The sequence below is a fragment of the Diceros bicornis genome, chromosome 8 (genome assembly GCF_020826845.1).
Source record: "Diceros bicornis minor isolate mBicDic1 chromosome 8, mDicBic1.mat.cur, whole genome shotgun sequence".
In the NCBI taxonomy this organism is placed as follows: domain Eukaryota; kingdom Metazoa; phylum Chordata; class Mammalia; order Perissodactyla; family Rhinocerotidae; genus Diceros; species Diceros bicornis.
In genome coordinates this window covers 99,851-122,303 of record NC_080747.1, presented here as the reverse complement: position 1 = coordinate 122,303, position 22,453 = coordinate 99,851, and the positions used below count along the sequence as shown (strand labels likewise).

The 22,453-nt window shown below is 58.5% G+C and overlaps 2 protein-coding genes across 3 annotated transcripts in view; one reads left to right on the top strand and one right to left on the bottom strand.

Moving 5' to 3' along the window:
* Positions 1–872: 872 nt before the first annotated feature.
* On the top strand, positions 873–3,262 carry ATP5ME (ATP synthase membrane subunit e). The gene is made up of 4 exons (XM_058546477.1): positions 873–976; positions 1,330–1,384; positions 2,718–2,816; positions 3,185–3,262. Exons 1-4 carry the CDS (start codon positions 941–943, stop codon positions 3,208–3,210), a joined length of 216 nt encoding a protein of 71 aa, XP_058402460.1. The 5' UTR covers positions 873–940; the 3' UTR covers positions 3,211–3,262.
* Positions 3,263–4,946: 1,684 nt separating this feature from the next.
* The window catches only part of PDE6B (phosphodiesterase 6B), a 34,661-nt gene continuing 17,154 nt past the window's right edge, over positions 4,947–22,453 (bottom strand). Inside the window, exons 1-19 of one of the 2 annotated variants that reach the window (XM_058546476.1) lie at positions 18,729–18,743; positions 18,563–18,637; positions 17,508–17,572; positions 16,468–16,534; positions 16,241–16,288; positions 15,368–15,517; positions 14,915–15,058; positions 13,942–14,007; positions 13,023–13,169; positions 11,401–11,508; positions 10,887–10,996; positions 10,639–10,726; positions 10,255–10,355; positions 9,865–9,972; positions 9,224–9,287; positions 8,843–8,917; positions 7,516–7,599; positions 6,005–6,090; positions 4,947–5,106 (exon numbers count right to left, since the gene is read on the bottom strand). In XM_058546476.1, coding sequence (XP_058402459.1) covers positions 4,947–5,106; positions 6,005–6,090; positions 7,516–7,599; positions 8,843–8,917; positions 9,224–9,287; positions 9,865–9,972; positions 10,255–10,355; positions 10,639–10,726; positions 10,887–10,996; positions 11,401–11,508; positions 13,023–13,169; positions 13,942–14,007; positions 14,915–15,058; positions 15,368–15,517; positions 16,241–16,288; positions 16,468–16,534; positions 17,508–17,572; positions 18,563–18,637; positions 18,729–18,743 — 1,761 coding nt within the window. Of the gene's footprint in view, positions 5,107–5,942; positions 6,091–7,515; positions 7,600–8,842; positions 8,918–9,223; positions 9,288–9,864; positions 9,973–10,254; positions 10,356–10,638; positions 10,727–10,886; positions 10,997–11,400; positions 11,509–13,022; positions 13,170–13,941; positions 14,008–14,914; positions 15,059–15,367; positions 15,518–16,240; positions 16,289–16,467; positions 16,535–17,507; positions 17,573–18,562; positions 18,638–18,728; positions 18,870–22,453 lie in introns of those variants that run through there. The other variant, XM_058546475.1, reaches the window with a different exon arrangement.

Below are 22,453 nucleotides of genomic sequence, written 5' to 3'. Positions count from 1 at the left end.
AGGAAGGGGCTTTGTGAGTCCAGAGGGGCCAACCATGGCCACCCCCTCCCTGGGTGAGGGGCCTGGGGGCAAGCGGCCTGGGGACAAGAGGGCCTAGGGGCACGGGGCCTGCCTTGCGGGCCTGGGGACAAGGGGTTGGGGGGAAAGGACAAGGGGGCCTGGGGGAAAGGGGGCCTGGGGACATGGGGCCCTGGGGACAAGGGGTCTAGGGGCACAGGGAGCCTGGGGGCATCGGGGCTGGGGACAAGAGGGCCTAGGGGCACAGGGCCTGACTTGGGGGCCTGGGGACAAGGGGCCCCAGGGCAAGGGCGCTGGCCTGCACTCCTGTCACACTTAGTGCTGGGACCCCAGATTCCCTGCCCAGGGCCTCGGGCCCCTTCCCGGCCGTCCTCAGGGCTGACCGGCCGGTGCGCTCCTGGACAGCCTTGGGCGGGGTGGGGCCACGCTCCAGGTTGCAGGTTGGGGCTCCGTCCCGTCCCCGACTTCCCGCTGTGAGCGGACAACCTCCAGGGCAAGAGCACAGAGCGCACTCTCGTCTGCACGTGGTAAGCTTGACTCATACTTTTCACTTATTCAGACCTACGGTGCTTGGGCCTCGATGTGCGCTCACTCTGGGCCGAGAACATCAGGGGTCGCGGGGTGGACCCGGCGGAGCGGCCGGGGTCGCACACCAGGATAACCACCCCGCACCGTCCAGCCATCGCGCATGCGCAGCCGGTCCCGAGGCGCGCGCCGCGGACCTCACGCGCGCCTGGTGACGTCACCCCTGAGCGGGCGGGCGCCGTTCGCCCCTCTGTCCGCCAGAGGGCGCCGCCCCACAGCCGCTCTTCCGACAGCGCCTGCGCTAGCCCGAGTACGCTTTTGCGTCTCCACGGCTTCCCGGGCCCTTGCGGCGTCCTCGGCCCTGGACTGTGCTTCCGGTGCGAAGGTCACGGACAAGATGGTGCCCCCGGTGCAGGTCTCTCCGCTCATCAAGGTGAACCAGGCTTCGTAAGCGCCGCCGGGTGCTCGGCTCCGCATGGGGCTCGTGTGTGCGACCCCCAGAGCCCGCGACCCTCATCCCGTCCTCTGCCCTCCTCCCCCATTCTCCCGGAGCCCGCGACCCTCACCGGGTCCTCCGGCCCCCTCCCCCATCCTCCCGGAGCCCGCGACCCTCACCCCGTTCTCCGGCTCCCTCCCCCATCTTCGCGGAGTCCGCGACCCTCACCGGGTCCTCCGCCCCCCTCCCCCATCCTCCCGGAGCCCGCGACCCTCACCCCGTCCTCCGGCCCCCTCCCCCATTTTCCCGCGCCTCTCACCCCCGCCCCTCTGACCGGCTTTTCCCCGCAGCTCGGCCGCTACTCCGCCCTGTTCCTCGGCGTCGCCTACGGAGCCAAGCGCTACAGTGAGTGACCGCTGTCCCCGCCGACCGGGCGGCGCTTGGGGCTTTTCGAGCCTGTTCGGCCTCCCCGGGCCCCCAGTAAACCCCAGCGAAGTAAACGCGCCAAGGACGAGAAAGGGGGGGCTTGACCGCTGAGCGCGGCCTGGGCAGAGGTGCATTAGCTTGGGCAGGGGTGCATTATCTCAGGTGTGCATTAACTCGAGCAGGGATGTATTAGCTCAGGCAGGGGTGCACTATCTCAGGTGTGCATTAGCTCGGGCAGGGGTGCATTAGCTCAGGTGTGCATTAGCTTGGGCAGGGGTGCGTTATCTCAGGTGTGCGTTAGCTCGGGCAGGGGTGTACTATTTCAGGTGTGCATTAGCTCGGGCACGGGTGCATTAGCTCAGGTGTGCATTACCTCGGGCAGGGGTGCATTATCTCAGGTGTGCATTAGTTCGAGCAGGGATGCATTATCTCAGGTGTGCATTAGTTCAGGCAGGGATGCATTATCTCAGGTGTGCATTAGCTCAGCCAGGGGTGCATTAGCTCGGGCAGGGGTGCATTAGTTCAGGTGTGCATTAGCTTGGGCAGGGGTGCATTATCTCAGGTGTGCATTAGTTCTGGCAGAGGTGCATTAGCTCGGCCAGGGGTGCATTAGCTCAGGTGTGCATTAACTCAGGTAGGGGTGTACTATTTTAGGTGTGCATTAGCTCAGGCAGGGGTGCATTAGCTCAGGTGTGCATTAGCTCGGGCAGGGGTGCATTATCTCAGGTGTGCATTAGCTTGGGCAGGGGTGTATTATCTCAGGTGTGCATTAACTCGGACAGAGGTGCATTAGCTCGGGCAGGGGTGCATTAGCTGAGGTGTGCATTAACTTCGGCAGGGGTGTACTGTCTCAGGTGTGAGCTTGGGCAGGGGTGCATTAGCTCAGGTGTGCATTAGCTCAGGTGGGTGTGCAGGTGGCAAGGACCCAAAGTATGTTCTGCTGCTGGACACTGCCCAGGGAACTGGAAAACTCAGTTCTTCTTGAAAACTGGAGCCCAGTGGGTGCTGGAGTGGTGCGGCGTGACCCGAGCAGCCCTTGTGGCACAGAGGCTGAAGCGAGGAAGGGCGTGTGGTGCAGGGCGCCTGGTGGCAGCGGGGACCCCATAGCTGCCCTCTGGGTCGGGCTCTCTGTTGAGGGGTGAAGGTCAGGCTTCCACCTCCATCGAGGTGAAGGAGAGGAAACAGGTGCGTCTGGCGTTCACAGTGCACCTGAAGGTAGCTTTGCGTGTGGACTAAGTTCCTTTTATGTGGTGTTTCAGTGAAGAAGTTAATTGCAAGTATCTCCCCCTCCCCTTCTGCTTTCCTCAAACAGGTTACCTGAAACCTCGGGCCGAAGAGGAAAGGCGGATAGCAGCTGAGGAGAAGAAGCAGCAGGATGAGCTGAAACGGATCCAGAGAGAATTGGCAGAAGGTACCCCTGTTACTGACTCTTATGGATTTGTTCTCCATCTAGATCTTCAGAAACAGCTGCCCTGAGCGAGCCCCATAGTGGACGGAGGGGCGGCCTCCCTTCATCCAGGACTGGTCCCATGGGGCCTCGGGGGGGAGGGGAGCAGAATCATGGATGATGGGGGGACACGGTGACACCTTGCCTCTGGTGAGGCCCAGGCATACTTTCCCCCCTGACTGCCATGGCAAGTTCCAGTCACAGGAGCAGGGACAAGGACGACCATGGATGAGGGTTGAAGGAGAGCACGGTGAGGCTCCCCTGGAATTAGACACTGGGTCCTTGTGGATCGCCTGAGCATGAAATGACGAGTGTTTCCTCTAACCTTTCAGCCCAAGACGACAGCATCCTCAAGTGAGCCCTTCTCTCTCCTGGAGCAGTGTGGACGAATAAAGCTTTCTGCATGTTGATGCTGTGGCCCTCTTTACTGTCTTACTTGTCCGATTTCTGGACTCAAGCTCAGTGTTGTACTCTGTCCTCCTTGGTTTATGTCGGGTAGGGATGGGGAGGGGGTTTCAGAAGAACCAGTCACCCGTCACAGAGCCAGGATGCAGTGCACAAACAGGGCAGGAAGCACAGAAACTGTGTCACCTGTTCTCTGGGGTGTCCAGGTGAGGATCCCCAAAGAGTGCAGTTTGTAATGGAGATACAGCTGGCCTGGGCGACACGGGTGCTGCTTGGTCTTCTCTCCTCTGAGCCCTGACCCAGACCCCTGGATGAACAGGGCAGGGAGTGGGCAGTGCAAATGTTGGTGGCTGGGGGTGGCCTGGTGCCCTTACAGTTGGGACCTGGATCGCCATCCCCTTCACGAATCTTCCCCTTGACCCCATGGAGGGGACGTGGCCTCCTGAGGACCAGGCTGGAGTCTGCATAAGCTGTTCAGGGGTTTGGGTCTGAGGTGCCTGAGCAGACAGCCTGTTCCGCCCCTCCTGGCTGTGCTCTTTTAACCCCTGACGCCTGGTGTTGGAATATTGCTCTTTCCCGGCTTATGCCTTGAGCAGATTTCCTGGGCTTTGAGCCCCAGTTCATTGGTAAAATAAGTTCATTTGCAAATAAGAAGAGCAGAAGCAGCATAGGAGCACTTCAGAGCCCTGTTTGTGGTTCAGGTGAGGTTTGGGTGAGCCTCAGGTGAGGGTGGGCTCCTCCTGAGGGGGTGGGATCCAGTTGAGAGCAGATGGCTGGTGCTGAGCCCCTCTGGGAACCTGGACGAGCCCCTGCCTCCATCATAGGCCCCTGTCACTGACTGCTGAGATGGAAAAACAGCCCCTCCTTCCTGTGAGCAATGGCTGTGGGGCGTGTCTACCCCCCGGGAGCTCTAGGAGAGGGCCTAGGTGGCAGCCCAATTGGCCTTACAGCCAGCGGCCTAAACCTGCAGCTGGGAGGGGTCTCTCAGTCTCAGGAACAAATGCTCTGGAGCGCACACTACCTGTTAACAAAGTCCTTAATTTCTGCCAGATGATTAGTACCCGGTTTGGGTCTGACTGTGCCTATCCTCCTGGCTCACAGACAGTAAGGCATTGGAGGTGTGTGGTTGCTGTCGGATGGGAACGCTCGGTTGTGAACTTGGGCAGAAGACGGGTGTTTGCATAAGGCCCACCCAGTCTGGGTCTGTGTGTCTGGTTCAGAGCAGCTCCACTCAGACCATCTACTGCAGATTACTGCTGCACTGATCACTGAAGTCTGATTGCTGCTCTACTCATGGCCTTGATCTTTCTGGCAGGGTTTTCCAATGGGTCATATGCCATGTACCCTCCACTGTAGTTTACGCCACGTGAAAAAAGGGCAACTTGTTTTCTTGTTATTTTATTCTAAACTTCTGGTCATAAGTTTTTTCCTAAACCGGAGGGAAAGCAGCATCTATGTATCCCTCTCTCTACTCATATACACATAAACCCATGTGCAGTTGTGAAGATTCCACCCAGTGCTTTCAGACACAGTTCACAGACCCTTTTCAGAGTTCTCGGTGGTGTTACTATGTATCCAAGAGATGGATGAGCGTAAGGTAGGCTACACTGTGCAAGTTATTCACAGTTGGCTTTAGTTTATAAAAACACAAACTTTAAAAAAATTCAAAACATCCAAAATTGTCTTCAGTCATTTTCTTGGGCTTCTTAACCTCTCGTACCACATGGTTAGAGGCACAGTCCCAGCGGGTGTAGGGGCCGGGGAGCTGTGGGACCCCACTGACTGGCTCACAGGATGCAGCAGGTGGAAGACTTGGGTGCTGGGCCACCATTGCACATTTCTGTGCCCGCTGCATGAGAAGACACGAGGGTGAGTGAGAACCGTGTGGACAGTGGCCTGGCTCCCCCATTTCTGCTGTGTCCTGTACCAGCCCCGAGGAGGAAGGGCAGAGCGTGGGTCTGTGGTCAGCTTAAGCTGATTAGCTGTGGCTAAGCCTTTCTTATCTTAGCCTGGTGACGCTTTCAGTGCTGGCCTCCCACAACCTGAAACCGTCTTGTTTACCTTGGTTCCCTCCCCATAGTGGGGACCTGGAGGGAACAGCAACAAAAGTCCCTGAGCTGAGGTGGCCGAGCACAGGGAATACCAAGGCAAAGGAAACAAAAGCTCTGACACAGCACAGGGAAAGGGCATGCACACCTGACTCTTCCCTCTTAGCTCACTTGTCTTTTTTAGGTCTGCTGTTTTGTTTCTGAGGGTGGCATGGAAGTATAGGTAGATTTTTTGAGTTGCTTAGGAGGGAACTGCTGCTTGATGGTGGACCAGAAGAGCTGCTAAGAGGTCATGATATTTCAACTGGGCTTTCCTCCCCTTTATAAAAGAAGTAACACTAGATTTGTTACTTCCTTAGAGAAAACGAGAGTGCCCGGCTAGGAGCAAGAGGAAATCCTTGTAGTCGAGCATGCGAGCTACATTGAATTAGCAGGGCCGGCTCTACGGGATGGGCCTCCCCACCTGCCTCCTCAGGGAGGAATCTGAGGGCGCCAACCACAGGCCCGTGGGAAACCTGCCTCTTCTCCAAATTTAACTCGGTTGCTTGATTCTGCCTCTTCACACACTTTGACTTGGGGATTAGCTACGTGCCAGCCCCCCGCCCCCTGCAGGCCGTGGCAGGAGCGGAACCCAGACCTTTCTTGGCCCCTGTTCTCTCCTCCTGCTTCTCCTCCAGGGCCTTCACTTTCGCCTCGTACTCGTCAGCTAGGGCCTTCCACTCCTTCCTGTTGTTCTGCAGTCGGTTGAACATGGGCAGGATCTCCTCGTGGAAACGGGAAAACTCCTGGAAAGGGAATCAAGTCAGACCACACCTCCCACAGCTCCTGGGCGGGCTGGGATGGGGGCTTCCCCAGGGGGAGAACCGTGAGGGGGCCCGCCTGGCGGGAGGAGGGAGGACCACTGAGATGTCACTTTCCCAGGAAAGCCTTGAAGATGGAGGGGGCTCAGAGTCTGTGTTCTTGACGTTAGAACGGGGAGCTGTGGGTGTGAAGGCTCGTGACACAGACGGTCTTAGTGGAACAGAGTGCAAAGTAACTGCAGAAGATGAGTCCCTGGCAGACGGGTAGGCAGGCTCGGTGGACATGCAGGTCCTGTGGCTCCTTCTCCTGTCTCTCCCACACAGCAGACTTCACGGTGCGCATGCTCACACGCTCCCACATGCACATGCACGCACGTGCTCACACATGCATGCATGCACGTGCTCACATGTGAACACACCCTCACACATGCACATGCTCACGCACACACCCACACATGCTCACACACATGCTCACACATGTACACGCACGCACATGCTCACATGGACACATGCACACACACGTGCATGCACACATGCTCACATGCACACATGCGCACACGCACACACACACCAGCTGTGGATCGTGTGGATGCAGCTGGGGAAGGCAGTGGGAGGGGAGCCCCACGGTGGGTTAGGGTTACGGTTAGGGTTAGGGGCCGTGCTCCTCCCCAGCACCTGCAGCCCTGTGGCGGAAGCAGGAAAGGGAGCCGGTGTTTCAGTAAAGGGAAGTGCGAGTGGCCTCAGGGGCCGAGGCGGGGAGTGGATGGGCCCAGTCAGCGATGACTTCACTCAGAACCAGTCCACCTCCTCCTTGGAGTGTGGGGTTGGCCCCTGCAGCCCCCGCTGCCCCTGCCACCAGAGTGAGTGGAGCCCGTGGATGTGTTGGGTGGCACTGGGAAGGGCTCTGCAGTCAGACCCCCTCACTTGCTGGCCAGTCCCCTGAGCTGTGACATCACAGCCCCTGCCCCGTGCCTCGTCATGGTGTCCCATGGTCACTCGTCAGTTGTGCAACATGCATGTGCTGGATGGGGCACACCCAGCTGTGACAGGTGGGCCCATCCCCATCCTCCCAGAGTGCATAGACACCGAGCAAGTGCACCTGCAGATAAATCGAAGTCAGTGCCCCAAAAAACAATGTGCAGGCCATGGGGGGGGGTGCGCCCTAGATGGGGTTTGGGGAGGGGACATTTGAGGTGAGACCTCAAGGTGGGGGGAGGATGTTCCCAGAGGGAGAGAGCCTGGTGGGAAAGCACCTCGACCGGGCGAGGGCGGGGGTGGGCGAGGACTCCCTTGGGGTGACACTGAGGTTTCCAGATTTTAAGTGCAGATGTGAGGAGAATGGGGGCCAGGGCGGCACTGGGCAATCAGGTGGCCCCACACCAGCGGCCTCCTCCTCCGAACCCTGTTCACCTTGTACACGAACGTGCACACGAAGTCGATGAAGCCAACCTGCAGTTTGGGGAGTTCGGCTGCCTTGTTCCGGTCCATCATCGGCTTATGGGGGGAGCAGAGACACAGTGAGGTGCTGGTGGCCGGTGTGCCCGACAACTCCTCTGAGCCCCCACGACCCTTGGGTCCCGCCCCAGCTAGGTGAGCATGTCCATGGACACAGACTGAGCAGCGGCTACTGGATGACGGTACAGCCCCTGGCTCTGGGACCAGTCTGCCTTGATAGACACTGGCCCTTGGAAGGGGAAATCCAGGACGCCCCGTGCCCCTCTGAGCCATCGGGCTTGGTTCCGGGGCAGCCCAGTCAGCGTCCATGGTGCTGGCTCGTCGCATGTCCTCTGGGCTCCCAGGGAGCTGCGCTAGGGATCCTTGGGCTCAGGCCAGGTCAGCCCTGGCTGGAGCTCTGCCAGCCCCTTCCTCCAGCCAACCCCTCCGGGACCTATCCATGGTGCTGACCCTAGACCTGGTGCGTGCTCCTGTGGGGCAAACCCCAGATGTGCTTGGAGGAGCTGTCCTCGGTGTCCACAGACTTCAGACCCCCAGCTACCTCCTGTCAGTCTCTCCTTCACAGTGAGCCACCCTCCCAGCACTGGTGTGGTGAGGGTGAGCCATGCAGGACCCTAGAGGCCTGGCCCAGAGGGGACAAATGAGCTGCCTGCCCTTCCCCCCAAAGAGTTTGCTGGTTGGTCAGGGATCATTTCCTGCTTCTGGATCTGGCCCCAAAGCCTTCTCCACCCTGCGTTCAGAGAGTTATACATTGACTGGCGTTGACTGTGACACAAACTCTCTCTCCACCTCTTCCACATGTTGTTGGACAGCGCTATGCTCTCCTTGTCCCCTTGGGATCCTGACCCCACACTGCTGACCTGAAGATCCCAGCACTGTCCATCTGCCACCCTGTGGGCCCCTGGACTCTAGTCACTGGCTTCCTCTGGCCCTTCACTCTCCCTGTGGGCCAGGCCTGCTCCGCCTGGGGCTTCCTGGAGCAGCTTATGGCCCAGCTGGGGTTCACCATGCAGCCGCCTGGGCCCATGGAGGCTCTTGGTTATGAGCCACAGCCTGGTTCTGCCAGTTTAAACAACGACTTTCCACCTCTGCACGGGCATCGCAACTCTATCCAGATCCCGAACCACCTAAATTCACACTTGGCTCATTTCACGTGAAACCATAAAGTGAGATTGAGGCCCCAGGACCCCAGAACCCTCGAGGGTTCCCTGTCTGCACCAAGCCAGGCCTGAGGCTCCCAAGGACTATGGTGGGGGTAGAAGATTCTGGAAGCAATACTCACAATGGGCTGCTGATCCAGAACAGTCCTTTCCAAGTCACCTTGTTCCCAGAACTCAGCCGCCACCAGCAGAGCGACCTAGGGGGCACACAGAGGCAGTCATCCTGTGGAGTTCAGGGCTGGGTCAGAAACTGTCCTGAAGCCCACCAGGAGGCTCCATGCCCTTAGTCTTCTCCACACAGATCCCTGGGGCCCCCACTATCCCAGCTGGGCCTGATGCTCAGCAGCACCTTCCACGGTGGTGGCTGCTGGCCCCACCCCAGAGCAGGGCGGCAGCCCTCAGCACCACTTGCAAACGAATGGGTCTGTCTCCCATCTCAGGTTCCCCTAGATGCAGTTCCATGAGGCAGTGACAACAGGGCGGGGACCCGCAGGACTTCTGACCTTGCTCTGGACTTCCCAGGGCTTGGTGATGGCAGACAGGTCACATGCCGTCATCATCATGGCCCTGCAGGCAAACAGAACTCCAGGTACACCCAGACCGGCCTCCCTCCACCCCTGCACCCTCCTGCCCCTGAGAGGCCGGGAGACTGCGGTGGCACAGGTCCAAGGCCCCGTGTCCTCCCACCAGTGGACGGCCTTGCTGTGCACACCACTCCAGCCCCCACACTCCCACTCCCCTGCAGCCACAACCTAAAGTCAACAGTGTTTATCGGCGCCTTCTGTGTGCTGGGGATGTACACGTCTTCCCTTACTGGGTCTCTGGGACCCGCCTGTGGAGGACGCACTTCTAAGGCCCCACTTTGCAGATGAAGGAGTGGAGGCTCATAAAGTGAGTAAACTATTGCCAAAGTCCACAAACTAAGGAGATGGCCTGTCTGACCCTGAATCCTGCACTGTCCTCCCTGAAAATGAGGAGCAAGTAAGATGGAGCACTTGTGTTGAGGCATCAAAGTCTTAAGAGATGACCTGTTCTTATTCTGGAGCTTCCAGGACCCCGGGGTCTCCTAGTCGTGTTGGGGTAGGTTTGCAGGAGCAACCAGCCACCCAGGGGCAGAGACCCTCCTGCCACCCCCACTGCTCACATGACTATCTCCTTCCGTGTTGTCTCCAGGGACAGGTACTCCACCCAGCTCTTCCTGTCCTCGTAGTTCTTGGACTCGTCCACAATCTTCTGGAACATTGTCCTCTTCCTGAACCCCAGGAACAAGGGGGAGAGAGTCGACTCCACCCCCTCACTCCATGCAGGACCTGCCCCTATGCGTGCTCCTGGATCCTAGCCCCACACCCTTCTACGAAAGGAATGATGCAGGGAGTCTACGCCTAGTGGGGCCGTGGGGAGGGCGTGGGTCGGCCCGGACCCCCCCCCCAGCGGGCTGCCGTCCGGCCTCCTGGGGTCCCCCCGGGTCTGCCCAGACCCCCCTCCCCCAAAGCGGGCTTCTGTCCGGCCTCCCGGGGGTCCTCGCGGGACCCACTTGAAGTAGAGCGCCAGGTCCGTGGCGATGATGGCGATGTCCATGAGGTGGATCACATGCTCGTGCTGCCGCCGGTTGAGGTTCTGGTAGATGTTCAGGGTCTGCGGGAGGGGCTCCTGTCGCGGGTGCGCCCCGGGCCGTCCCCACCCCCTCCCGGGGGTCGTCCATCCGCTCCTCCGGGCCTCGCTGGCCGGCTTCTACCCACGGGTCACGAGCACGCGGCCCGGGACCCTTACACCGCGCCCGGCTCCCGCCCGCCCGCCTCGGACCGAGCCCACCCACCCCGCGTCCGAGCCCCGCCTGCTGCGCCCCCGGACGCCGCGCGGTGTGGACGCGGATGGGGGCGCCCGGGGCGCAGGCGAGGGTCCAGGAAACACCGCGAACCTCCTCTGAGAGCAGGAACTTCCCGAACTCCAGGTGGTGCCGCTCCAAAATCGAGGAGCCGTGGAGCTTGGCCAAGGGATTCTGGGATCTGTTACAGAGGTTTTATCAAAAACGAGCAGCGGTTAGAAGCCCGAGAGGCCCCTGGGCCCTCCCCGCCGCGCAGGGAAGGGGCCCGATGCCCGACTGGTCGTGGGGTGAGCCCCGGGGACCCTCCCGGGAGGGGAGGTGGCGGGCCCCAGGTGCCGTACTTCATCTGGTACAGGTTGTTGGTGCCGCGGTGGTCGATGTCGTGGCACAGGCCTGCTGTCACCATGGCGAGGGCCTCCAGGTCCGTGTAGTAGCTTTTCAGCTTGCCCGTCTGCGGAGACGGGTGCCCAGGTCATGCAGCCCCGCTGCCCGCTGCCTTCCCTGCTCCCGGGGCTGGGACGGGTGGGGGGAGTAGGGGGGGAAGCAGGGTGCGGTGGGGGAGCTGGGCCTGACCCTGCTGCTGCTCCCAGGCCAGGTGCCCTCGCTCATTTCCCTGGCCTGGGGGGTGCCAGCCGGTTGGAGGGGCCTCCTCCACTGCTCAGCCCTTGAAGGGCCCTACTGCCCCTGTGGAGGGCCCCCCACCTCCAGGCGCCTGTGATACTGGCCTTGGGACCAGGAGGGTCTTCACAACCCTGGCCAGAGGAGGCACCTCTCGTGCCTGGGCTCCTGGCGCTCTGCCCCCCACCCCTGGGGACCACCGGCTCCTGGGGCTCTGCCCCGGCCCCATCCACGCACCATGAGCAACGTGAACATCGTCTGGGCCACGTTGAAGCCGTGGCGCCAGTTGTGGTAGGTGATTCTCCGGTACCCTTTGCTCACGGAGAACAGGAAGCGGACCAGGACCTGGCAGAGGCCGAGGGAAACGGGCTCTGGGCACAGAGCGTGTGTCCCCCAAAGCCTTCACAGGCTGCTGGCTCTGTGTGAAAGCCCTGCTCATCCCATCACCCCACATCCCATCCCCTGGGCCCCCTCGACCCTCCCTGTCCTGGTGATTCACCACGGGCCCTGACCACCTTCCTGGGTGGGGGGGGGGGGTGCCTCGTCCAGCACCTGCAAGGTGGACGAGGGGTGGCAAGCAGCCTGAGGGGGCCAGAGCTGAAGCTAAGAACTGCTCCAGCATTCATGGGGCTTCTGGGGCCTCCATCCTACTGCCCAGCCCAAAATTGGGAAGAGGACCCCAGGCGAGGGGTCTGGGATATTTTAGAAGAAGAGGTCTGTGTGTTTTTTGTTTCTGCTGTTTTTTTTTTTTTTTTTTTTTTGGTGAGCAAGATTTGCCCTGAGCTAACGTCTGTTGTCAACCTTCCTCATTTTTTGTTTGAGGAAGATTAGCCCTGAGCTAACATCTGTGCCCATCTTCCTCTATTTTGTATGTGGGATGGCGCCACACATGGCTGACGAGTGGTGTAGGTCTGCCCCCCGGATCTGAACCTGTGAACTTGGGCCGCCAAAGCGGAGTGCACCAAACTTAACCACTGTGCCTCGAGGCCAGCCTGGAAAAGATCTGTTTTAGGCATGGGTACTTGAATGGGGCAAGGTGTGTGGGCACCTGGCACGGGTGATGGAGAAATAAGATGGTGGCTGAAGGCCCGGAGGCTGAGGGGCAGGCAGGAGGGGTGAGCCTTTTTCTGTGGGGCAGTTATCTCTGGATGACAGAATGTGGGCCAAGGGGAGCCTCTTATTGTTGCCACTGTGATTTTTAGGGCCAGAAAATTATTTGGAAATATTTTTTATTCTGTTAATATTTTCTATATTTTTTACTTTTGTGTTTTTCATTAGTAGTTAGTAAAATTTCTTTTGAAATTCCCAGCCTGCTGCTCCTGTTCTCAGGGGTGCCTGAAGAAACCTGGCTCCCTTACTGGGAGGTGGGGAGGCAGGCGCTCCCGGAGCCCTGGAGGTGGAAGCAGTGCAGAAGCTGTGGGCAGAGCTGGAAGGCTGTCCCCTCCTCCCTGGGATGGTGTCTGAGGGGCCCTGTGTTCATGCCTAGAGGATGCTGCGTGCTTTCTGCACAGGTGGTGGGCTGCTTCTGTGTCTTCTACCCCACGCCCAGTGATGCACTTAATGGTCAAGTTGCCTGGAATTCCTATTTACCATTTTCCATTCATTCATCCATCCAGTCATTTATTCTAGGCATCCTTGCTGTGTGTATTTTACCTGCATGCACTGTCCATTCCGTAATGAATATGCCCCAAACTTCCTGTGGGATCTAGGACCCCCGATCACATCTCTCCCACCTCCTGCAACATCTGGGACCCCTGACCATGTCCCCATCTCACCTCCTGCAGCATCTGGGACCCCTGACCATGTCCTCATCCCACCTCCTGCAACATCTGGGACCCCTGACCATGTCCCCATCCCACCTCCTGGGGGATCTGGAACTTTCGGACCACGCCCAGTTCGTAGTACATCTGGATGCCGCATTTGACCAGCTCAAGCTCTGTGCACTCCAGGTCGGAGAAGTGGAACTCATAGATGTCGAACTTGGTGGGCCCTGGCAGCACTTCTTTCTGTGGGAGAGATTGATGGGCTGAGGGAGGCAGGCCCATCAAATCCCCACTTGTTCCTCATCTCTTCTCCTCCCAGGACCCTCTGTCCAGCCTCAGACGTCCCAGATGTCTGGTAACATCTGCCCTTCCAGTCACCCTGGCCTATAGCCAGGGACACCCACGTCCCTGCTGCCTCAGCCCCCTTCCTCTGCTCTCTTCCCACCCGTGGCCCAACAACTAGCTAGGCAGACATGGTGATGTCACCAGGGAAACAAACACAAAGATATGCACATAAAAAGATACCCAGGCACACCCAAAGATAGACAAGGACATGTGAATACACAGGTACACAGAAAGATACACAGGCACACACATGACACACACAACACACACAGACACACAAGCACACACACGACAGAGACACAGGCACACATGACACACACAGACGTAGGCACACATGACATGCAGACACACGACACAGGAACATATGACACACATGGACACAGGCACACATGACACACAGACACAGGCACACATGACAGACAGGCACACAGACACAGGTACACGTGACACACAAGGACACAGGCACACATGACACACACGGACATAGGCACACATGACACACAGACACACACGGACACATGACACACACATGGACACAGGTACATGGGTATGAAGACAGCAGCAAACGTCACAAGATGACACTGTGTGCTCAAGTGTCCTGGGAATGGAGAAGTCTCCCCTCCCCAGGCCCTTCCAGCCTCCACCTGAGAGGTGGGAGTCAGATTCTGACCAGGATTTTCCCCAGCTCGTCCTCTTCACAGTCAGCAGGCTCCTTCCCCAGGCGTTCTCTTGTTGGCTAGGAGAGAAAACAGATGTGTTATGAGACAGAGTGACAGTGTCACCTTCACTCCCCGTGTGAGGGACAAGGAGGCAGCATCACCTTCACCCCTCATGTGTGGGACGAGGTGACAGCATCACCTATAGCCTTCATGTGTGGGACAAGGTGACAGTGTCACCTACACCCCTCATGACTGTGGGACAAGGTGACAGTGTCACACCCTTTGTGACTGTGGGACAAGGTGACAGCATCACCTACACCCCTCGTGACTGTGGGACAAGGTGACAGCATCACCTACACCCTTCATGTGTGGGACAAAGTGACAGTGTCACCTACACCCCTCATGTGTGGGACAAGGTGACAGCAGCATCTACACCCCTTGTGACTGTGGGACAAGGTGACAGCATCACCTACACCCCTCATATGTGGGACAAGGTGACAGCATCACCTACACCCCTCATGACTGTATGACACGGTGACAGCGTCACCTACAATCCTCATGTGTGGGACAAGGTGACAGCATCACCTACACCCCTCATATGTGGGACAAGGTGACAGCATCACTTACACCCCTCATGACTGTGTGACAGGGTGACAGTGTCACCTACACCCCTCTGGCACAGAGGAATAATCATCGCCTTGGAAGCCCGGCCGAGCCTCCCATTTCGGAGAGGTGACAGTGCGCGTGGGGGGCTCACGCTGTTCGGCACGTTGTAAGCTGTCCACACAGATGACTGGGGGCGTCCTGTCACAGCACGACCTGGAAGGCTCTGACCACCCCCTCTCACAGCTGAGGAAGGGACCCCCCGGCCAGGCAGAGCGTGTGGGACCCCAGGACTGGGCCTGGCCGTCAGACCGCAGGATGGGCCAGCTGTCCTGTCCCCCACCGGGCAAAGCAGGGGCCAGGGAGTGGTGGGAGCGGTACCAGGATAGACTGGATCTCGTCCTTGTCGCATCTCACGTGGTACAGAACCATGTCCTGGGCGATGTCCTTGCGGTTCTCCAGCTTGTTCATCTTGTCGTAGGTGTCCGTGTTCAGCACTGACCAGCCCAGGAACTGCGTAAGGGACTGCAGAGGGGGCCAGCATCACCCACCCCGATGGGCACCTGCTGTGTGCCAGGCCCTATGTCCCGGTGTGCGGGTCCCCAGGCGTGCCACTCCAGGGCAGTGAGTGCTTCTAACGGAGTCTCCAGGGTGCCCCCCAGGGAGCTCCCCACTTCCAGGAATGGGACCTCACAGCTCTTCCTTGTCCCTACTCTCCTCGGGCCTGCTGCTGGGTCCAGGGGCTATAGCAGATGGTAGGGAGGGACGTTGCATTGCCAGGTCCTGTGCATCACACAGGTGTCACCTTGAGCCGCACCTGTGACAGGTGTTTACCTCCATGAGGACTTCGTCCTGCTCATCAAAGGGCTTCCCGTCTTTCCTGTTGTAAAACGTTGCAACCCCCACAATCTCCTCCTTTTTGTTGACGATGGGCATGGAGAGGACGTTCTTGATGATCCACCCCGAGTCGTCCAGAGGCCCTTCCTTCAGGGAGAGGTATCCAGAGATGACTGCTGCCCTGGGTCTGGCCCTGGCCTGGGCTTGTCTCCCAGCGAGCGTGAACCTCATTTCTTCTGCCCTCACACCATGGTGACCGGGTCATTGTTCCCATCTGTGCACTCCTCCCGCATGAGAACTTCACGGCTGGGGCTTTGTCGTGACTTCTCCGACCAGAGGAGGCGGAGGGTGTTTTCCCAGCAGGGCAGCTTCACCGTGTGAGTGTGAGGGTCACGCAGGGCCCCACGCTGACTGAACACTCTGCTGCCGGGCTCTTAAAGGTCTTAGTGACTGTTGAACAAGGGGCCTTGTGCTCCCATTCCACAGGGCCCCCAAATCATGCAGCTGGTCCTCTCTCCCATCCCACCAGTGCCTGGCCAGTGGAATATGGACACTGGCCAGTTCCTGGAGGATGCCTTTAGAAACAAAGCCCATTTCCACTGGTCCACTTGACCCTCGGCCTCCTCCAGAAAAGAGCCTGCCCTGGCCCTGTGTCCCCATGAGGACATGAGGAGCAGACTAAACCCTCGCTGGGGCCTAGCACGCCCAGCGAGCCCATGGGCCTGAGCGCGCGAGCTGTGTGTCTGTTGTTAGCCACTGAGATTTTGAGGCTGTTTCTTAAGCAGCAAAGGTGAATTCAGCCCATCGTTTCTGAACCACAGCATCTTCCTTCCTAAATACAGTACTCTCTATTAATGAGGGGACAGATACCTGAAATTTGAACATTTCATCAGCGGGAGCATTCATGATGTTACAGATCTGAAAAAGGATCAGAAAAACAGCTTCACCTGAAGCAGCTGAATGTAAAGTCAACAAGACTGTCCCACCCGATGGGCCTCTAAATGGCAAAGGGGAGCAGCTGGGCGCTGGCGGTGGTGCACAGGCTGGCGGGAAGGGCTGGGCGCGAGGGATGGAGGCTGGGGCCACGGGGGACTCACAAAGCCACTTTCTGCCACGTAGGTCGGAAGGCCACTGGCCAGGGCCCAGTGATCGGCCGGGGGTGTGCTGGGGAGAGAAGCAGAGGGTCAGGTGGCGCAGATGCTCAGGTGGATGGGTGTGTGCATGCAGATTGGCACGGTGTGTGTCAACGTTTATTTCCTGCTCCGAGTCCAGGTGGGACAGGGATTATGGAGGTGGTGGGGTGGGGTGGGGGAAGGCAGTGGGTCGTGGGAAAACAGTGAGGACTAGGGAGGGTGGGAGGAGGCCAGGGGCTGAGTTTTGGGGGCACCTGACCTGCCTCATTCCTCTTCCTCTGCCCATGCTGAGGCCCCACGTCCTGGAGGAGCCCCCTTTCCCTACTGGGAGCCACAAGCTCCATCCCAGCCTCTGGAGCTCAGCGCTGGTCACCTGCCCTGTGGGCCTGGCCCTGACCTACGTCCAGGCCTAGCCCCTGGATCCCAGTCCCTTGTGGGACCTGTGGGTGGGGTCCTGACATGAGGTCATGGGGTCACATGGCCATGAGGCCCTAGGGCTGGGAGTGGCCAGCTGCCTTTCGCGGTCTCTCTAGGTTGGAGTCCTGCCCTGTCCTCCACTTGGCTGTGCTGCCCGCTGGGCTGGCTGTGCCCTCCTGTCCCGCCCCACTGGGTGTGCAATGTTGGGCCCCCCTTCCAGGGGCTCCACCTTCCTCGGCTGGCTGGATGAGCCAAGATGGGACCCCAAGGGCCTCAAAGTTCAATTGCTGCTGACAGGGCCACCTGGACAACTCACTTAATCCGCTGGACGTCCACTCCGGGTGTCCATGCTGCCTCAGGCTGTCGCCTCCCTCCTCACCCGCCAACTCCTTTCCTCCCAGATCAGTGAGTCAGCCTCCCTCCCCATCCCATTATGCCGTGACCCACCATGCAGGGAGCACCATGGCGCGAGGAGCTGTGCTGGGCGCCACCGACTGCACTGTGACAAGTCCCCAGAGCCGACTCTGCTTGGGTCTGGGGGTGGTCCCTCCCTTAAGTGACACTTCTCGTAAAACCCTGGCACTTACGGGATGACCTTGATGTCTTCCTTGCCATGGAGGATGTAGTCAATGACTTTGTAGAAGAGGATTTCCTGAGAAACGGACCACAGCAGTCGTGAGAGGAGCCTTCCTGGGAGGTGCCCTGCCCTGGACACACACGTACACCTGCACACACACACACCACACACATGTGCACACACCACATCGCCCTCAGAGTTACACACAGCCACAGACGCGCACACCCGTACACACAGGCAGACCCTCACCGACACTCGGGGGACACACATCACTCACTCTGGTTCACACGTCTTCCCTCTCATCTGTGTCCTTATTACATTTGTGTCCCACTCCAGCCCACACACAAACGGGGCCCCACACTCCTTCACACACATGCACACTGCCCACGCAGGCCTGTACAGCTGTGACACACTCGTGGAACTATGGCAAGGTGTGGTCACAACTCACCCTTGTGCAAGGACTCTTCCACACACTTGGCACACAGTGACCACTGAATCCTCACAACGCCCTGTGACGAGGGCCCTGCTATGACCCCCATTTGACACGTGGGGAGACTGAGGCATGGCCAGGCTGTGCAGCATGCCCCAGGCTGCATGCACGATCAGTGGCAGGAGTATCTGCCTGTGCTCTTACCCTCTGTCCACACTGCCTCTCTCATGCACACACTGTGTGCACACGTGCACGCACACATACAAGTGGCTCCACTCGGGGAGATGTTACAATGATGTAAGGACAGGGCAGCTGGAGGATCGGCCAATCAGAACAGATGCTGGTCATTACAGCCAGGCTGACCACCTCATCAGGAGAGCAGCACAGGCCCCCCGGCCCCAGGGCAAGGCAGGGCTGGAGTCAGGAGGAGGTGGCAGACAGGCATGAGGGGGCCTGCCCTCAGGAGCAGTCAGACAGACGGCCCACAGCTGTCTGTCCTGCCTCCCCACACCCTTCCTCTCACCCTCCCTCTCCCACCCTGGGTCGGGCTGGGATAGGCCCCTTCCCATCCTTGAGTTGGAGCCAGGGAAACTGAAGTGTGTGGGCTGGGCCTGTCCCCCGCCAACATGACTCACACGGCCATCGGGCGTGCGTGGGCCTGAGTAGGGCTGGGCTTCTCCCATTAGCACAGGCCACACGTCGAAGAATTCCTGGGCAGAGAAGAGAAGGGAGCAAGGTAGGGAGTCAGTGCTGAAGTGGGACGAGGCTGGCCAGGGGGCCCGTGGGGAGCTGAGGCCTCACCTTCTCCTTGGTCATGTCCAGGAGGCCCACCGAGTATCGGTCGCAGTTCAGATAGGCCCGCACGGTGTAGAGAGCCTTGTGAAACTGCCTCTCGATGTCTGTCAGCTCCTCAAACACTTTGTTGGCTGACCACAGCAGCACCTGGGGGGGCACACCTGTGGGCCCATGGCCACACGCGCGCACACACACACACACCTGTGTGACCACAGAAGCACGTGGGTGTGAACTGTCACACCTGATACTCACACATGCACTCATGCATCTGACCACGGAACCCCACAGGGCCACTGATGGATGGTGTCTCCCAACAGTGTCTTGAAACAGTGCTGTCACCCAGGGTTTCATCCCAGCACAGGACTACCAGCTCCCAGACCCAGGGACCCTGGAAACAACCTTCTGGGAAGTAAGGCCTCCAGATTTTGTCACATCCCTGCCACTCACTGCCTGGAGCTGGCCTCACGTTGAGCTAGTGGGTGAATGAGTGTGTGGAAATTAGTAACAGAAACCCCAACTAAACTAGATGGGGAAGGCCTGCAGGGGGAGCTCTCACACCCCATGGCACATCATCAATTACAGCAATCAGGAAGTACAACCGCTTCACTACTGAAGGAAGATTTCTCTCCCCACGGGCAACAGTCTGGGTCAATGAGAAACGCCCCAACCCAGCCAATGAGAAACGCCCCAGCCCAGCCAATGAGAAACACTGCCACCCAGCCAATGAGAAACGCTGCCACCCAGCCAATGAGAAACGCCCCAGCCAAGCTAATGAGAAATACCAGAGCTCAGCCAATGTGAAACACCCCAGCCTAGCCAATGAGACACGCCCCAGCCATGACAATGAGAAACACTGTAGTTCAGCCAATGAGAAATGCTGCAGCCCAGCTAATGAGAAATGCTATAGCTCCGCCAATGAGGAACTGTTCCCTCACTGAACTGTCACTCTCCATTGATGGACTTTCCTTTAGAACAGCCCCTCCCTCTTCCCCTTTTCTCTATAAAAGCAGCTCCCTCCGTGTTCTCTGGGTTTGCCTGTGGTTTGCCAGAGCACGCACATCCTACAGTACAATTCTTTTGGCTATTCCTGAATAAACTCATTTTGAGATAAAATAAGAGGCAAATTTGCTTTTTAAGTTGGCAAGTGAATGAATGAAAATGAAAATCAGTTGCCACAAACTTGAAAGGCAAAGTTCTGACAAGCCAGCCCTCCATAATCAGCCTGTGAGAAGTAGGGTCTGAGGATAGGAATTCCTTGTTTTCTGGATGTCAGGTCCTTTTGTGGTCTCAGCAAAGCTAGGTGACAATTCATTGACACTCCGTGAGGCCCTGGCCAGATGCTGCCTAGGGCATTGACCCCCAACCAGCCCCAGGCTGCTGTCCAGGGCTTCCGGCCAGGCTCAGACTAACTCCGCAGGGCTCTCCTCCCCGCTTGCCTGGGCCAAGATCCTCAGTTTCTGCAGCCACTGCGCAGAGGCAGGTCCCTCCAGGCCCCACGCTCTGTCTCTGGCCTGTAACGAGCACCGCCCCATGTGAGCCCTTTCCTCCTCCTGATCCTTCCTCTCATGGCCTCCTTCCTGCCCGCCCCACTCACCCTCTGCAGCCCCCCACCTTTTGCTGTCACAGGCAGGGAAGGTCCTGGAGACTCCACCTACCCTGGAGTCCTCCCACCATGAGGCAGCCCAGCACCCACCTCTCTCCACCGCTGGGTGAGGCTTTCCCGGTGGCCTGGCCCTGTCCCCTCTCTGCCTATCTCTCTCCGTCGTGGCACTCCCATGTGCCCTCAGCACTCACTGACTGACTACAGGGCCCTTGCACAGGCTCTGTCCTCTGCCTTCACAGCCATCGTCCCAGGGCTTTCTCCTCCTTGAGTCTCAACCTAAAGTCCTCTCCGGAGGGCCCCCCTGAGCACCTGCCAAACCAGATCTGCAGCACCTCATTTTCTTCCCGATCTCACAGATGAACAGTCTCATTGTTTCCCCACTTGACCACAAGATCTGTGAGGTCAGGAGGTGCAGCTTCTTCGTGACCAGAGCAGCACTGCGCACCCGAGTGCTCAGTGTGCGTTTGTTGAATGCATGGAAGATGAGATTTGCAGCTGTGAGGCAGACTGAACAATGGGTCCTGTGGCCAGCTGCCACAGGAAGTCTGCACATGCATGTCAGGGGAGGGTGGGACTCCATGGTCACCCACACCCACTGCACCGCGTCTCCTTCATCCGTCAGCTGGTGGCTAAACATCTCAGTCCCTGGCTGCTAATGGCCTGGAAATGAAAGTGCCCAGTACAGAACTCTCAACCCTTTCCCCTGTGCACAGTGAGTAAGGATGCTGATCCGCCTCTCCCCAGCTCTGTGACCTCAGGACACTCGGCTGACTCGCAGACCTTCGTGTCCCCACCTGTAAAATGGGATAATGATATTCTGCCCTCAGGATACTGGAAAGATTAAAAGTGTCAAGCTCTCAGAAGAGTGCCTGGCTCTCGGGATCCCCATGTGTGAGTGTGAGTGTGTCTGTGTGTGTGTGTGTGTGTACATGCATGTGCATCTGGGCGTGAGTGTGTTAACCACCTGTGCGTCTATCCCACAGATACTCACTGAGCTCTCCCTGTGTACAAAGCCCTAGTTAGGACCAGAACCCACATCAGAGATGTCAGAGTTGGGGGATTCAGGGTGGGGGGAAGCCAGGCACTTAGAGATGTCAGGGACAGCTGTCCCTAGTCCTGCTGGAGCTTGGCGGGGTGTGCGTGTGTGTGTGTGTGTGTGTGTGTGTGTGTGTGTGTCTGGGCTGTACATTTAAGTTTTGAGCCATCTGAGTACTTTGGTTCCCAAAGCCCGCCCCCCAGGAGGGCGATAGAGTGAGGAGGAAAAGGGTTTAGGCTTCACAGCACAGTGTCTAGGCAAGAACTTCCTCCATTCTCCACCCTGTCCCCTCTGTCTCCATCCCCAGCAGAGCATCACCCCCTGGCTCTCCCATGCCCCAGTCATACCAGAGACCAATCACCATGTGCTGGACACTGCTCTGAGGCAGGTTCTATTATGGCCCGAAGGAAATGGGGGCTCAGCAGTTAGGTCAGTGTCCATGTGGTCTGAAGCCAGGCAGGTCCCCCACCCCCCTGCCCCAGGCCTCTCCCCTTCCTCCTTCTTCCCATTTCCTTTGTAAACTTTCTGAGTTGAGTCTGCCAACACAGTCAGTGAGTAAGGTGCAGGCGTCTTTGGAATGCGGCTGGATGGATTTTTACGTCAGCATGTACTTGCGTAGCCACCGCTAGGTCAGAATTTAGAGCATTCCAGCCCCCTGAAGGTCCTCTGCCCCTAGTCAGTACCTCCTAACCCCTCCTGGAACAGCTCTTCTGACCACTGGCCCTGGAGTGTCCTGGAACTTCACCTAAGTGTCCTTATGCATTGCCTCTCCAGTGTCATTCTGGGGTGGTTCTTCTTGAATCTCCACGGTCTGCTCCTCCCTCCCCTATGTGCGGGCCCTGGGCTGTCTCCGTCCTGACTGCTATGAATTGTGGTGTCTCAGCGGTGCCGGTTGGGGGCCCCCGGACACCCTCTCATCTGTTTCCTCGATCCTACTCTTGGAACTTCTGAGCCCCCTCCTATTTACTGGTTGCTCATCTTCTTCCCAGGGCAGCCTCCTCTGCCCCTTACTCCAGGCTAAGGAGAGCCCCAACCCTGGCTGATGCCCTCATGCTGCCTGCTGGAGATCAGCAGGCCAGGACCCTCAGGGAG

Coding starts and splice junctions, on each gene's coding strand:
- ATP5ME (XM_058546477.1), top strand. CDS start 941: ATGGTGCCCCCGGTGCAGGTCTCTCCGCTCATCAAG. Junction 1,385..2,717: donor CTACGGAGCCAAGCGCTACA/GTGAGTGACCGC, acceptor TTCCTCAAACAG/GTTACCTGAAACCTCGGGCC. Junction 2,817..3,184: donor CCAGAGAGAATTGGCAGAAG/GTACCCCTGTTA, acceptor CTAACCTTTCAG/CCCAAGACGACAGCATCCTC.